We start from the raw sequence: 18,118 nt of genomic DNA on the forward strand, positions 1-18,118 counted from the left end.
TATGTTGCCCTTAACAGGTACAGGTGCTGATTTAAATTTACTGTCAATAGCTCAAACGGGGGTTGAGTTATAGAACGTTTTTTGTCGTCGATTGTGACTGCTGTATCTCAAGAAATAATGAATGAAATCAAACAAAAATGTATCGACAAGTAGCCCTAAAATGTAAAAGAAATAATTCTATTTTGGCGTCAATAGCTGAAAGGGGGGTGCCGAAATCAAACGATCTTTTTTCCCCATTGTGAGTGCCATACCTCAAGAAGTAATGCTACGTTCTGGATGAAATTTGGAATAGATGCTTCATGAGGGGACTTTTTTTTGTGTAAATAAAAATAGCTTTATAATTGCAACAATAAGAAAGATAAATCATAATAGATTGTCGTCTGCGTATTTCTCGTGATTGTATCGGAAATATTCTAAAACGAACTATAGGAGTCGCTGCAGCCACTGTCTAATGGTGGATGAAAAAGGTAAAATAAACGCATACCGTAGCGTAAAAATTGCTTCTAAGCTCAGTAAATGACAGAATTTTTTGTTTGTATGAATGATTTTTTTTTGTTCTTCAGTCTTTTGAAAAGATTTTTTTAAAGTCATTTGGTTATTCTGACCCATATAGAAATGGATGACAAATCAAAAAGTATTACGAAAGTAAGTAATTAATGCAGAACGCATTAATTAATTAGAACATATTAAGTTCAGTTTCGTGACATTTCCGGCATTTGTTGACATTTTTGTCACATAGTGCACATACGTGGCAGACTGTCAAGAGTAACGTTTAACACTAGATAATTTATTTCTATGACTATATGATTGGATATCCAAAGAAATCATGCATTTAATTCATTCGTCATGGAAATGATTTACCTGATATGCGAAATCTTGTCAAGATACATTATTCTTTCCCATAATTTTAAAACCATAACCTTATAAACAGATTTTTGGCGAACTTTTATTTTTTATTGTTCAAATTCTTAACGTTCTTTCTGGATTTTTCAATCTGTTCTGCGATTAATATTTTCAAGAAAATTTATTTGCATACTGTCTATTTCAGTAGGATACTGTAGTAACAAAGGTTATTTAAATCATTTATGTGGAATTTGGTTAAGGAAAAGTGTCCAGTCAATGTTGTTAAGTTCGTTTTTTTTTTCATCGAAATGAAAAACTGATATTTATTCAAATTCACTCAGAACAAAATAAATAAAATGTGTACTCACAGTTTATATATGGTGGTAGTTTTCTTTTCAGTTGATTGACCATTATTTCTTTTTACTTATCGAATTCTGTAATCTTACTATCATTTTATTCCACTCTTGATAAAAATTAAAAATGGTTTGGGGATATTTCGATAATTGGGAATCTGGCGCAGACGTTTCATTTTTGACGTAAATAATTTGATTTTGATAACCCTACAGATTTATAGTAACCCTATGGGAATAGAGGTTTCCGATCTCTTTGTTTAGATTTGCAAAGAAAAATATCTCTCGCGCAGGCGCTGGAGCCACAAATTGACGCCAATGAAGAAAGATCGCCAGATTCCCAATTATCGAAATCTTCCCAATGGTTTAACTAAAAACGCGAAATCTCGCCAAGGCTACTTTGCTCGCACAATACTAAAACTATAACCCGAAACAAATTTGGCGAAACCTTTCAGCTGAGAATAAAAGGAATAAAGTAAATTCTTTCTCGGTTAAACGTTTTTCATTTTGTTCTACGATAATAAATTCAAGAAAATATTTTGCATACTGTCCATTCCAACTAAATGCGTTCTGTAAAATATGATTAGTTAAATTAATTTAAGATTAAAAAAACTCATATTCTTACAAATTCATACAAAACAATAAAAAATTTTACCTGGTATAACGTTATCCAATTTTGTTAATCCAGAGTTTTCTTGTTTACGCTTCCACCATTTAATACTTTTTTGAAAGAAATAAGGAAAACTAACATTATTTTGAGAAGCTCGAGAATACTATTAAGGGACGAATTAATTTCTGTAGCTGAAAGCAAACTAAGACACATCGATTGCGTTAGAGCCGCTATATAGACAGGCAGACGCATGAGCTTAAGTTTAGCCATTTTGGATCGGATTTATCATTGTTGCACTGCTTGGGTTACCACAGCAAAGTTTCGGATTTCGCCAAATTTGCAGAAAATAATATTTTATTTTATAAACAATTCACGTGCCGCTAATAATTGCTTACAGTGAACAATCACCAACGCGATAACTTGCCAGAAAAGACAACCACTCAAACACGCGCTCCGATCCAAAAAGGCTGATCATAAGCTGATGCGTCGGCTCGTATATATAGGGGCCTTAGATTGCGTTAATAAATACTCAGAACAAACTGCCTGTGTTTATGTCAACAGACACACGTGGAACGCAACGTGGCAATGTTTTAGTTTCATCGGCAGTTTTGTAAATCACCGCAAGGTAGAGTATTCGAGCGCTGGTGTTCCGAATTGTTAGTATCAAACCCAAAACACATTTCTTTTTATGTCTCAAACATCTCTGTCGCTTTATCTTCGCGCGCTTAATAAGCTAACATCTTGAAAAAAGTTACCTCTCATTTGTCTTTTCTGCAAACTTTATTTCAAAGTAAGAAAAATAATATAGTTCTATAAAAAAAATATGCTTAATTATTTGTTTCTTTCCATATTTTGCAATATTTTAAAAAGGAAAAAAATAATTTTAATGCTTTTTTTTTCTTTACGGATGCAATAAGAGAAAGAAAAAGATTAACAAACAGTTGTAGTTACTAAGGTGATAGTTTGAGCAATCCGAAGCTCCGCCTCTTGTCTTTGGGTCAACTCTCATTTGATGATTTCTTTTGTTTACATAGTAGTACTTTGTTTATATTGAGTCGTATGTGCCAAATTTGGTAGTTTTTGAAAAAATACGCCAACGCGACCCGGTTACCGTAATTCTACCCAAAATGGCACACGTGGAACGCAATGTTTTACCTTTTTCGGTAATTTTGTAAATCACCGCAAGATAGCGTATTCGAGCTCTGGAGTTGCGAATTATCTCAATGATTTAAAATGTTTAACTGTTGCCATCTTATGTTTGTTAAGAAATAAAATATTTGTAATTAATTCAAGCAAGGCTTTTAAAATAACTTTCAATTTCCCCCCTTTGCTTTTCTTTTTCGATCAATCGGAAATTGGGATGGTCCTCAAGTTTTTTGTGAGCGTAATTTTAATTTTTCTGGGAATATTGCTTTCTCCTCAAGCATGGGGAGGGATCAGAATTCATTAGAAATATATAGAAGAAAGTTTCGTGCTGGCCACAACATACTAGTTATAATTGACTTGATGTCTCTTATACGTATTTTGATTTGCTTTTAAACTCATTTCTGTCTCATAATCACTGCTTTCATCTAAACTCCCTGTTTTCTTTCTACCAATTGAAGAATCGCAGTAACTCTACCAAACGAAGGTATGCAACCTCGCCTAGTTTTTAAATAGTCTACAACAGTTCATTTTGAAACTTCAAATTACCTAACTGCAGCGTTGAAATTATCTGATGGACACCTCGTTTTTCAGTTTTAAAAGATTATCGTTGCTTAGAGGTTATACTTCAGATAAGATTTCTCTTGATCCATTATTTTAGCATAGGTTCTCCCCATTTTCCAAATTGAATGTACAATTGAAATTTAGTAGAAGTTATAGAAAATAAAAATTATAAGCAAAATTAAAGGCAAAATCATGGGGTCGCACTTTCTCCACAAAATGGAACGCACTTACTTTAAAGAAATTGAAAGTGCAACACCTCTTACAAACAAAGTCTGGTTACAGCAATTAAAACACGTCTTGTATATATGTTAGTAGTAACTTGTTACTAAAAATACAACTTACTATTGCTGACTTCAGTTGTTTGATATGACAGCAAAATAAACAAAACTCTAACCTCCTCAATCTTCACATTAGAGTTCTGCACAAGACATTTAAGTTATCACTGATTGTGTTTTATCAATAACAGTGCAAATCTCTACTTATAGGAATTATCACTAGACATTCTCCTAATATATTCAATACATGGCAGAAGTATCTTCAGTTCAGCATTCCCAAAATTCTCAGGGGACGTACTTACCCCGCAGACTCACTTACCCGAACTTACCTTATAGCTAAACCTTTTGAATGAACAATAGCACGGCATTTACACTGGAACAGTTTTGCTCTTAGAAGTCACAATTCCAAAATAAAACGCATATCCTTGTAACCAAAAATTTCCATGGAATTTAAAAGCAAAACTCCTAAGATGTTATCAGTTCGAATGACGCTGACGTTTTAACCTTTCTCCCAAAAATGAAGATCTTGTGGTACAAATGCTGAAACGCTTTGTACTCAAGAAACTAATATTAGGTCCTGTTTTTTTTTTTTTTTTTTTTAGTTTGGTTTAAAAAAAGTCTACTAAACAGGATATATGAGAGGAATACATGAGAGTATACCTATACATAATACTTAAAGTATGAGTTAAAATCCCCTACTAGCATGCTATAAATTTTTACACTGCTTGATTTACACAGTAGTTTCATATTTTATATAACCATAAGCATTTTCGTTAGAGTTTAAGCCAAAATTAAATATTATCTCAAAGTTTTAGCTCATTTTTTTGATAAGACATTTTTTACAAGTACTAATAAGTTTAGAATTCAAAGTAAACTGCGGGAGAAATCTCAATATTGCAATACATGTGGTTATGAGCACCAAAAGGTGGTTCAATCAGTGGGCTTCAGAGTATACGACCACGTAGCAAATTGTTGGAATATATTTTTTGATCCTGAATACAACTGCAGGAGCGTTATATATAATTTGAGAGTTTTCTCTCTTTCAATGACCGATATTACCGAATATATTGAGAAAGGCTATTTCACTTCATCTTTTTGATCATTTTTGTTATGGAATGCGGAAAATAAATATTTTTTTAGTTTTTCTCCAAAACTAAATGGAACTATTTAAACTTTTTAAATTTTGGATTATTAAAAAAATGTGATAATAAACTCTGAAACATCAAATCTCCATCCTATTATATATATATATATATATATATATATATATATATATATATATATATAACTTCTCCTCTGCACATTTTTCTTTCTTCATTCATAGGTTACGTTGACAGTTAAATTATTTATTCGCTGAAAACAACTTCAACTGCTACGTGTGTAGCTATTTTCGGTGGAGAAGATATTGTTTTCATTTATTAAATCCATTATGAATGGATTTACCTCCGTCGCATCTGTTAAAAAATCGTAACTGGCTGTAAAGAATTAAATTTGTAACTGTATCCTTTTCATGTATTTTATTTATAATTAATTTCTTTTCTTTTCGTATATTTCTGGTACAACTATCTTTGATTTGTACTTACTCTGAACACAAGCAATGTATACTCAACAGCGAATTATCGTCAATGGGTAGATTTTTCATTAAATTTGTACGGTTAAGATACTGGACAAAATTAATTTTGTTTGGTTTTGATTTCAATTTTAATAATAGCTGCTTGAATCTGAAAGATTGGATTTGAATTGACGCGTGAGAAGCAAACAGATGTAAGCCTGTTTTGTAAAAAAAATTTTGAGTAAACCGCGTGCGAAGTTCAAACCCTTGGCTTGCATTGAAAAGTAACTGCAAATCGTGATGCATAGCAGTACCCACCAGGGATACTAGTACCATATCTTGTACCCCTAAAAAAAGAGTCTCCTAGTATTTCTACTACTTATTTCCAAAATTTTATTTTTTTCCAATTAGGCTTTTATTGAAAAGTTACTCCGAATAATGATGCATAGCAGTGCTTACTACGGTTACTAGTACGATCTATTGACTGAAAACCAGATAGGAGTATCTCCTACCATTTCTAATACACATTTCATTTTTTTAATTTTTCCACTTACTCTTCCTTTCTTTTGTGCTTCAATTCAAAAATAAACAATTGTAAATTAAATAAGCGTAGTACAGAGAAAAAAAAAGGAACAAAAAATTCCGATTGAGTTAAATTGCTAAAAATATGGAAAACGTCCTGTAATGAGTTATTTTTCAAGTCTGTGATATTTTATTCCACTTATTTACAAGGTATTTGTGGCATCGTAACAGATTTTACTTCCAATGCTCTTTTCTTATTTGTGTATTTTCTGCAGTTTAATAACTCCATTTTTTTTTCAAAAACAGTGTAATCTGGTTTCAACCAAGTATAAATCTGATCTTTTAATCTCTTAATCTGATCTCTTCATGGCTGCAAAGTGTCTTTTATCGAATTACATAATTGAATGTACTCTTGTGTCTACAAGTTATCCTTTAAAAAAAAAGAAAAGAGAGATTTTTATAGGAGTCTACGGGAATTTAAAACATGAGCTCCTTTTGCAAATTCCGCACGATGAAATGACTGTTACTCTTTACTAATAATGAAGCTGAAAGTCTGGATCTCTGTCTGGATGTCAGGATCTCTGTTACTCGCATAGCGTCTAGACCGTTTGGCCGATTTTCATGAATTTTGGTACGATATTAGTTTGTAGCAAAGGAGTGTGCACCGCCAAGCGATTTTTCTAAAATTCGATTTTGTTCCTTTTCTATTCCAATTTTAAGTTGGTGGATTTAATTCCTCTGCAGCAATACCGAGCGAATTACCATAACGTGGACGAGTAAATTACTATAACATTTACGAGCAAATGAACGTAGCATATTGGCGAGAATTTCATCATTCATTATTTGTAAATATGTACAGGTGAACCTAATGACTTTTTAAAGTTCTACTACGGACAAAGCCGTACGGGCACTGCTTTCTCAAAACCAACCACGTTGGCCATGCTTTTACTTGTTTACTTCAAGATTCGCAAGTTCAATGGCAGCCAGTACTTTCCACTATGGAGTTGTGCATCCAGTTATATTACATCTATGAGTCGGATTAATTTTGAGATTATGCAGGCGGAGTCGAAAATTCTAAAATTTTTGGAATTAGAATCGGTCATTTTACTTCTAAAACCGCACCCCAGTTTTATACAATAATTGAGGCAGTGAGAAGCAAAGGGATGTAAGTGGCGAAATTAAAAATTTAGGGATAACCAGTAAAAATGGTAGGTGAACGTTTCCTCTGTCTTGGGGCAAGAGATAGTACTTGTAGCCCTCGTAGGGATAGCTAAACAGCATGATTTAGAAAAACATTTCAATGAAAGCCTTCCTAGGACCTTATCTTTAAACTTTTGCTCTAAACTTTAGAAAGTCTGCATACATCTCTTTGCTTCTCACTTCCTCAATTAAAGGTGGGCTTCATTTAAGGTGACCTTAAACCATGTCGATTACTTTTTTTAGCATATTTCACTTTAAAAAACTAGAAGGCCTAACGCCTGCTGATGAATTCAGATAACCAGCATTCCACTCTTAATTTTAGAAAATAAGTTGGCAACACTTGTCCCGTCCCGTCTATTTGTATTAGGACCATTCACAAATTATGTCATGCTTTAAAGGGGGAAGGGGTGCGTGAAAGTGTGGCAAGGGGGAGGGAGCGGGAAACAAGAAGTGTGACATTACACATTTTTTTGTAAATGAAAATATATTTATGAAAATGTTTAATAGCGTGACATGTGACAAAAAAGGGGAAGGGGTTGAAGTGTGACACATTGTGAGAAAAGGGGGATGGTTGTCAAAAACGTTGGGAAAAATGTGACATTATTTGTAGACAATCTCTCATTAGATTATTCTGAAGTTAGTTCCGAAATTGCTGGATTATGTGCGATATCAACAATTTTAAAAATTACCAGGATATTGTGAAATAAAATCGGAAATTTTAGTGTTCTGATTCACTGATACACTACTTTGATTACAGTTGATTAACTTTGCATCACATTTCTCACATGATTCAACGTTTCCCTTTGTTGGTTGGATAACTTTGAATCAGGCTAATATTTAATTTTAAATTATTCTTTTAATGATTGTTTTGTAATTTTTGACAGTAGTTCAAAAGTTCAGTTCATGCCGATCGATACAATAACGTTATTTTTAATATGAGTGGAACTGTTTAAAATAAAACCATTTTGGCTAAAAATTAACCTGTATGACTGTAGTATACTGTGCAGCTCATATGAGGCAGTGAGAAGCAAAGGAGTGTAAGTCAAATATTAGAACTAACTAGTACCAATAATAGGGGAGTTTCCCCTCTGTTTTGGGGCAAGAGATAGTACTAGTTGCTCTGGTTGGTGCTGAAATACAGCGTTATTCAGAAAAACGGTTTAATGAAATCTTACCTAAGACTTTACTCAAAACTTAAAAGTCTACTTACATCCCTCTGCTTCTCACTGCCTCATATGTAACATTCAACTTCGAAAACTTGAGTCAAACTGTGATTATCATACAACAGACTAGTTGCTGCTTTATTTTACCATAATTTATGCTTCTGTCAGAAAACACTACTCATTTATTTGTTTCTGTAAACGTTTTTCAGCAAACTTCTCAATAGCATTTTCGGAAAGATCTTTAGCATTTTTACATTGCATTTTAATAGTTGCAAAATGGCACATTTTTATTTGTTTTTAAAGAGTTCAGTAAAGGCATCAAACATACAGCGAAATCTATATGCGAATACTGTTTTCAATACAAAATGGTGACTTGTCGTTTGTCCTGAGGAAAAACTTCGATTTGATTGGTAGTCCTTCAACCGGGTGAGCACGTAATCCCATTTCTAGTACAGAGAGGTCATCTGGAGGACACAAGCCTTGTTCATAATCCACGTAGCTGTGGCAATGAACTGCCAGAAATCGACAGTCTTGATTGTTGATGGACTCTAAAAAGTATTGATTTGCTCGTTCGTGGTCACAGCCATTTGATAAATACTTGGTTGTAACTAAAAAAAAGAAAAAAAAAAGGATATGTTAGCTATTTTCTGAAATATATTTCAGATCTCTTAGGACATCGCAATGTGGGAGGGCCCATAAGAATTAAAGCGCCCACGGCCCTTAGTGGCACATAGAAAACAAGTTGAAAGTTAGAGGCCCTGCTTTTGCATGGGGGCCCAAAACGTTGTATCCGGTCTTGCAAATAGTCGCATTTTTATGTGCAGGGATATATTTTTAATTAAGAAATAATTGAAATATTACTTTCAAAAGTATGTTACTGGCATCGCGAGAAATGATCTTCGAAAACCTGTCAACTTCTTCACTGTCACATGACTGGTCTTTGAATTCCCTTTGGAGCGATGAATCAAATGAAATCTTTTGTAGTATCTTCTGCTCGAGCTGTAAAAAGAATTTCTTCAAAAAAAAAAAAAAAAAAAACCCCAAAGAGTAGTACTCTAACTCTTGAAATTCGGAGTGGAAATGAAAGTCGCGTGACAAATCAACAAAACACGGAAGACGAAGAACAGTTCAGAGCGTACAACAGTTCTAGCCTTTGGTAATTTGAACACACACACAATAAAAAAAATGAAAAGAAAAAGCAGAGGTGGTCCTGCACTGACACCAACTTTCGAATTTGCGGTCACACCTAGAGATAACATACGCGTTAATTATCGAGTACCATAAAGCACAACGGATTGTCGTTTATCACTTGAGTCTATGAAAGTTTGGTCTAGAAATGTAGCGCATTTCCGCAAGTTCGATACAAGTTTCCCTCCAGTCGAATACTTTTAAAATCCATTTTAGTAGGTCTAATTGTTCATGTCGTATTGCATTGTCGCGATACGTGGTATCAACAGTGCATTACAAAAAATATAAATTTCGTTATGTACACTCAAATTTGTGTTTGCGCGGTCTTCTTTTATGCATTTTAATTTTATTTTTGTGGTATGATTTTATATGAAAATTTCAATCAAAATGGAACATTATTGACGAAGTTATCAGTGAAACGAGTAAGTATCTCCAATTTATCAACAAAAGTGATTTTGAACGAACCAGTTTACGGCAAAAACGTTTGCAGATTATCAGACCTGCGAGGGATGATGGTAAAACGTTTTGAAAATAATTGTGTATGCACCATAAGAAAATATGAGGCAGTGAGAAGCAAAATGATGTAAGTGACAAAATTAAAAATTTGGAGATAACCAGTAAAAATGAAAGGAGAAACTCGCCTCTGCTTTGGGGCCAGAAACAGTTCAACTAGCCCTGGTTGGTGCTAACATGATTTAGAAAAAAATTCAATGAAAATCTGCCTAGAATCTAAACTTTAAGCGCGATTTACTCGAAAGTTTAAAAAGTCCACTTACACTCTTTGCTTCTCACTGCCTCATATTGCAATAAAATACTTAACAATGTTTGCACGTTTTTGCTTTCTGAATCAGATAATAAAATGTTCGGCGAGATTCCCAGTAGCTTCCTAACCGCTGTCTTGATTTCGTTAATGAAAGCAATTTGCAGTTATTTCGTAAGATTTTTAAGTTATTTCCTACGTGATTTTTTTTGTGCAGTCTCTTTCACCGCATTAAAAAAAAAATGTTTTGCGAAAACAATTTTGTATCGCTACTCGTGAAGTTTTGAGCGATTTTTTAAATGCATATCTTTTCTATGCGGTCTCCGTCTACCGCACAAAACAAAGTTTGAATGTCATTAAATGTATTTCGGGGCATCAAATGATTCATCTACAGATCCTTTTGCTTACACATTAATTGCGCACACACAAACATTAGGAGTTTGTGTTAGGAGTACATTGGAGTAGTTCACGTATTTTCTTCACCTTCCTTCTTCCATTTCATCTTTAGAGAGCTCGTATTTAATGGAACTGATATGAGTCCACCCCCCCCCCCCCCCCATGGTCTTCTTTCTTTCTCTATATTTCACGCCTCCGAAATAAGTTTTACTCCCCGAAAAGATGCCAAGGAGCATTTTCACGTTTTGAAAAAAAAAAAAAAAAAGAAAAAGCCTTGTTTTACATATACAAGTAAATATCAACGGCTAAGTATTATAAGGAGGTAACTGCGAATCTGGACAAAACAGGATGTTTCACCTTTGATGAAAATCTTTGTTCTAAAGAGGAAGATAAATGCTTCTAATTAAATAAAATTAAAAATGGTAGATTAATAAAATTCAAATTACATCTTCACAATCTCAAAAAATCATGAAAAATCATTGATTTGTTATGTTTAGTCGTAAGCATATTTGGTGAGTGAGCAGTGTGAAAAAACTGATTTTTCTGTTACCTATTTGTATCATGCACTCCACGATACATTAACATACTTGGATTGATGCTATGGCTTAAGATTCTTGGGTTTTGGGAAATTGTTAAACCACCCCTTGATTGCATTCTTGTCCTGACGTAGTTATTTCTTGTTCACGCGAACAACTATTTCAACTACACAGTTTCATTTTAATAAGCCACTACCTAATTAAAAGATTCTATCCAACTTCCTAAATATCTCCTGTTTTATTCGAATAGTAAAATTTTCTATCTTAAATCTTGAGTCATCTTCATTAAAATTTCCCTATTTTAAGCAGTTAGACAACTCTTTCTCTTGTTAATAAAACTTGATATCTTTTCAGAAACATGCATTTAAAATTAAATTTAATTAGCACTGGTGATTAATATATTATTAGTTTGTCTATTAATCAATGCTTAGCTCAACGTAATCTAGACACATTTTTTAATTTTTTTTATTCGGAGATTCACTTAAGTTTAAAAGAAATCAACGTAATTCAACCATATGACAGTTGAAATGCATCTAAAACTCTTTATATTTTGATATTGAAGGCAGTTGCGTTACAATTTAAATTCAAAACAATATTTTACTATAGAGGTTATTTTTATAAGACCTATGTAGTTCTAATTAGTTCGTTGCAAGAGACTCTGCTGTATTAACTTTATGATGCGGCAATTATTCTAAAAAAATGTTGAAAAGTTGACTTCCACTTTCTATTTGTTGTGTAGTTTTGCAAAGTTTTGGGTATACCAGAATGACACAAAGAATAAATAAAACAGTTCTTACTATTTACGACAGCTCCAACGGTTGAATTACTTTCAGAAGTGTAAGAGCAGCCTGGTTGTCTTCTTCCACCATTTGGATAAAAATCAATGTGACCAATGGGATCGCCAAGGCCTAAACCTGTTAATATTGTTTATAAGTTACTATTATTTTGAATACATAGTTCACTCTTTAGTTCATTTGAGCTAATTTTTGTTTATCTCCATTAGTATTTTTAACGTTCATTTTTTAAATCAAAATTAATTAGAAGTGAACCAATTTATGATATACTCTACAACTGCTGAAAGGAAATCAGAACGAATAATTTCTATATTTAAAAGAAGCAACTAAGTACAACAAAGAACAACTTGACTAAAGATTAAAACCATGTCCGTCGTTTAGGCAAGCTAAGATATTCACCCAGCTTTGAGAAATTAAAGGCACGGATACAGGCGTGGGGAAATGGGGGCAACTGTCTCTTTCTGAAGCATTATAGGGTGCTATCAAGAAGGACCGCTATTGCTTTCCTCCATGCTTACATAGGCCCTAAACACTCATAAATAATTTCAGCAAAAACAGTTCAGTTCGGACACTTCAAACAAAAACTTTTTTCCCATCAAGCGCGAATACAAGGGAAATAACAGACAATTGCCCTTCCCCGAAGAATCAAGTCGGGGAGGGTGGCCCAAAGCGAGTAGGTTTCCGAAAAACGCTCGAAAACTGTAGTTTTTTGGATTTTTATCGCAGCAATTTCGGTTTTATTTCCTAGTAGGGTTCTTGAACTTCAAAATAAAAATTGATTTTTGTATTATTTCAAACCTAATATTTATTCATTATCAATTTTTACAAACATCTGAAAAATCCATACCAGGGAGCCCAAAGCGTGTAAGCTTAACTAATTGTGGTTTAGTACATTTGCCAATCCAATATGAAGTTTTAAATGATTAAAATAGTTGACCAGCTACCTGCCATTATATAAAAAAAAGTAAAACAGTTGTACTTATCCAATTTAGAGTCAGCACATTTGTGTATAAAACATAAAGAATTAACTGATTAAATTAATAGGCTAATTAATTGCCATCCTAAAAAATATTTTTTTAAAGTTTTACTTACCCCTTTGAATTAGAAAATCTAAGTCAGCACACGAGTCAAGAAATTATAAATAAATATATATGATTAAATCCTACCCCCCTTTGCCCGAAGGCACGTTTTTACTTCCTTTTACGAGAAAGGAAGTATTGTATTTGCGAAAAAATTTTCACTCCAAAATCAGCTTTGATTTCCATTTTGCTCACCCCTGAATGAATATTGAATTTTTTTTTTCAACCCGACCACACATGGATGTATGCCTAGGACGTACAGACACCCGAAATATCCATTTTAACGATCCCCGAGTTAATTACAACGCGTTTTCTCGTGACGTCAGTATGTACGTATGTATGCGTGTATGTGCGTATGTGCGTATGTATCTCGCATAACTCAAAAACGGTATGTCCTAGAAAGTTGAAATTTGGTACGTAGACTCCTAGTGGGATCTAGTTGTGCACCTTCTCTTTTGGTTGCATTCGGGTGTTCTTAAAGGATCTTTTACACCTTTTTGGGGGAAAATCATTGTTAATGTCAATGCTAACTCAAGGGGTGTTATAATTTGTCAAACACTTGGCGATATTCGCCAAGCTTTTGGCCGCCAAGTTTTGTCGCCAACTTGGCAAAACATTTGGCGATTTTTTTTTAAATTTTTAAATCTGGGTTTCATTTGGTCAATGTTGATGATATTTAAAGAGTTAACCACTGAATTACATTAAAATTGCCAATAATTGAGAAATAATTCCGTATAAAACGTTTTTTTTGCTTGGGTTCGCAAGAAAAAAGGGGTGAAAATATTTAGTGTTTCCTTGATTACTCCAAGGCGATATTATCTTTAAATTGGCGTAAAAGGAAGTCATATGATGCTCACATCAACTCATTTATTTCAATAATTATAACTTCAAATTTAAAAAAGACACAAACGAAATGGAAATGGCTATCGTAATTTGTGTAGGTGGATGGTGTAAGAATAACGTAATATTAATGGCAATAAAAAAAAAAAGTGAAAAAACGCGTGGGAGTGATTCTTTGGATTTTTTGATAAAAAATGCATTGAGTATATAACTTGAAACTCCCCCCCCCCCACCTCTCGGAAAAATTAAAAATGACGGGCTTGATTACAACCACTAGAATAACAGCACTCTTAGCAATAATCATCCACTCTCATCTCTTAAAAAACAAGTTTCGTGGCGCCATCTATTAATACAAGAGGCCAACAATTTAATTACAATTGCCGTGATTCTAAAAATATTTCAATCAACACTTTTTTTTTTCTTGTTTAGTTGTAATTTATCACTTTAAAATTAATGATCATTTACGATAAATTTTTCTGAAGACATTGCCTTCATTCTACATCTTCGTTTGCTTTAATCTAGCATTCTGGTACTTTTTCTTCAGGGGTGCCTTCTGCCTCTCCCCCTCTAAGAACATTGACGCACCTTCCTAAATGTTCCGAAGACCCCCCCCCCCCCCAAGAGCACGAGCCCTTCTCAAAAGTGTGTGAAACATACCCCTCAAAACTCCCTCCTCTAAAAATTTCAATGGAACATTCTGCGCCATCACCTACCTCCCTAGGCGGACACCTCTGTTTTCTTCAGGGGCTGGCATCCGAATAACATTAAGAGCTTTTATTGAAGTTGAAAACGAAATGTGTAAAAAAACAGTCAGCTTGGAAAAATACCGGTACTTTCCAATTGCTTCTACAAGAATATCATCACTCTATTCATAGTATTCAGTTTTTTATTATTTATTTTTTCTGAAATACATGGTTAATAACAATGGTCAGATACATGACTATGAGGATGACATTATATCTTCCATTTTATTTATTTAATTACAATTAAAGTAAAGTTCCAACTTTTGTTTTCTACTTTAATTTACGTCACTTATTTTGTTCCAACGCAAACAGCAGAAAAGAAATCCAGATTAATGTAGGCAAAGATACAAAATGTCCACGATGACTTTAGTAACATTTTCCCTTCACATTTTAATTATTTTGAAACAAATATAAAATTTAAAAAGACTCAAACAATTTTTGAAACTACCACTTAAAATACTTTCACAATCGCAAAAATGTACATAAAATTGTTGTTTCTTTATGCTATTAGGTGGCGCCATGAAAGTTCTATTTGTAGTTAAGCGAATAAGCAGGGAGTTAGAAGGGAGGAGATAAATCTTTCCTATTTAGAAGTGGCAACGACTGTTCATTTTTTAGAGGGCGCTGTCGGCGAACCGCTCCAGACAATCGCAGCAGATCAATGTAAATGATGCTAGGTTTCTCATTTTTTTAGAGGCAGCTATTAAAGCAAAAAAAAAAAAAAAAAGAAAAGAAAAAAAACTACTGAAAATTGGTTGTAATAAGGGGCTAATATAGTGGACGATGTACGGCTTTCGTCCACAGGAAGTTTGCACAGTATTTTGATGGAAAAATTAATTTTATTTTTCATCACAACTTGCCGAATTCATCTGCTATTAATATTGCGCTGTGGGATGTTTTATTTTTTACGAGTTGGAATGTTTCTATTCCTGTAAATAATTGACGAAATGAGAATATAGTAGTATTAATTACGTAAATACTTTTTTAATTAGTTGTAAAATTCATGACATGTTCCGAGAACTAATTAAAGCGAAATAATTTTTGCTTTCACGACCTTTAACAGATAAAAATAAATGTTAATGTTCTATTTAATTAACTTCAAGCTGATATTGATTGTAATATTTTTATTCATGTATTTACTCACTGCTTAAACAGAATTGTTAACATTTTTTTTATTACATTTTTTCCGACAACCAAGTGGAAAAAAAAATCGAGAAACCTTATTCATTCAAAAAATTATACCTTGGAACGCTTTTTTGAGATAGTTCTGGGGTTTTCTGTTGAAATTAATCAAGTTTTCGAAAATTACAATTTACTCTTATTGTACATGTATTTTTAAATGGAAAAGGTTTCCCAATTTCATTCGATTTGGTTGTAAAAAAAAAGCAATAATAATAATAAACAATGATAACACCTATGTCTAGGCAGTGAGTAAATACATGAATAAAATTATTATAATCAATATCAGCTTGAAGTTAAGTAAATAGAACGTTAACATTTATTTTTATCTGTTAAAGGTCGCGAAAGCAAAAATTATTTCGCTTTAATTAGTTCTCGAAACATGTCACGAAATTTACAACTAATTAAAAAAAAGTATTTACGTAATTAGTTCTACTATATTCTCATTTCGTCAATTATTTACAGGAATAGAAACATTCCAACTCGTATAAAATAAAACATCGCACAGCGCAATATTAAGCAGAAGAATTCGGCAAGTTGGTGATGAAAAATAAAATAAATTTTTCCATCAAAATACTGCGATAATTTCCTGTGGAAGAAAGCCGTACATCGTCCACTATATTAGCCCCTTATTACAACCAATTTCCAGTACTTTTTTTCTTTTTTTTGCTTTAATAGCTGCCTCTAAAAAAATGAGAAATTTAGCATCATTTACATTGATCTGCTGCGATTGTCGGGAGAGGCTCGCCGACAGCGCTCTCTGGAAAAAGTGAACAATCGTTGCCACTTTTACACTAGCAAACCCGTAGGACATTTCTCTCCTTCTTCCTATTCCGTGCGAATAAGATAACATTTGCAAAAAATGTTGACAAAGACCATAGGCCATAGTATAGTAGCCATAGTCAGGTTTCTATGTTAAATTTGCCCTTGCGGATTTGACTCGCATTTGAGGGATCATTTTGGTTTGTCGAAAGAAAATAATTTAGCCAAATTTTCAGCTCTTTATCTCAAACGACATTCGAGTTTTTTTAAAAAAACCCTGTTTTTCCGATTTTAATTTTTTTATAGTAAAATTCAAAACTATTGAGTGGTAATTTTTCCTCTATTCTTAGGAATAAAGTACATGAAAAATTATTGTCGGTCGTAATGTTTAAACAAAAAGCCGATTTTTGGCGACGGAAATAAAATTTAAATATGTTTTTTAATGCTTTTCTGAGAAGTGTCACTCACCAAATTTTGTCAGAAAATGTCTTTTATACTCTTTTACACTCAAGATTTTTTTTTCGAATTTTTTGAAGTGGTGGAGCAACATGAAAAAAATTAAAAAGTAATTTTTTTCATAATTTTGCCTTTATTAAACAAATTGAAATATTTTTTATTGCCAAAAAATTCATTTGAACTTGGTCAGTAAAAAATCATCTGCTAAGTAAAAAGGAAAATTATTATTATTATTTTTTAATTTCAAAAATTCTATCTTACCAGAGAAAAAACATAAAGAAAACCATAAAAAACAAATACATATCTTTTATAAAGTTATTAAGAATTTAAAAAAAAAAGATTAAAGAGTTCTTAAATAAGTATTATTCAATGCTAAATTGTACATTAAGACGACTAATTTGTCGATGCTATTGGGAACAATATTTCAGTCTTAATCCAATAAGGATAAAAATTTCGAGTGCTAAAGTAATTTTACTATAATTTAGACGCCGTTTAACGTAGTTATTTTAAATAACTGACAATTGATATAATAATTTTCAACAACTAATAATGATTTTTTTAAGTAAAGTTAGTCTTCGTCACTGTCTTCATTCACAACGACATTGACTTTTTTTTTTTTATCAATGAACAGAAGACTCAATACTCTGGCAGGCTTTACTATTTTTGCCAAATATCGAGTATGAGAATGAAAATATATATCTAAATCAAATGTCTTAAGCTGTATCATATTTAGCTGAAATGATGAATGAAGATGGAACGATTACTATGTCAAAATCACGCATCTTTACTAATAATAAAGCTGAAAGTCTCTCTGTCTGGATATCTGGATCTCTGTGACGCGCACAGCACCTAGACCGCTATTCTCATGCAATTTGGCACAAAGTTAGTTCGTAGCATGGGGGCGTGCACCTCAAAGCGATTTTTCGAAAATTCAATTTCGTTCTTTTTCTGTTCCAATTTTAAGAAAATTTTATCGAGCAAATTATCACAACGTGGAAGAGTAAATTACGAAATTATCATAACGTAGGACCGTAACATTAGCGAGCAAATTGGCGAGAAATTCATCATCCATTATTTGTAAATGTGTATAGGCGAACCAAATGACCTTTTAATTTTCAACTAGGGGCAAAGTCGTGCGGGTACCACTAGTAATATTACAAAAC

General features: G+C 32.9%; 1 protein-coding gene across 1 annotated transcript in view; it reads right to left on the minus strand.

Moving 5' to 3' along the window:
• Positions 1-8,360: 8,360 nt before the first annotated feature.
• Positions 8,361-18,118, minus strand: part of LOC129220560 (pancreatic lipase-related protein 2-like) — a 56,956-nt gene continuing 47,198 nt past the window's right edge. The window contains exons 12-13 of the mRNA XM_054854990.1: positions 11,900-12,016; positions 8,361-8,830 (exon numbers count right to left, since the gene is read on the minus strand). Coding sequence (XP_054710965.1) covers positions 8,559-8,830; positions 11,900-12,016 — 389 coding nt within the window. The 3' untranslated portion in view covers positions 8,361-8,558. The remainder of the gene's footprint in view (positions 8,831-11,899; positions 12,017-18,118) is intronic.

This window comes from Uloborus diversus, chromosome 4 (assembly GCF_026930045.1).
Source record: "Uloborus diversus isolate 005 chromosome 4, Udiv.v.3.1, whole genome shotgun sequence".
Lineage (NCBI taxonomy): Eukaryota > Metazoa > Arthropoda > Arachnida > Araneae > Uloboridae > Uloborus > Uloborus diversus.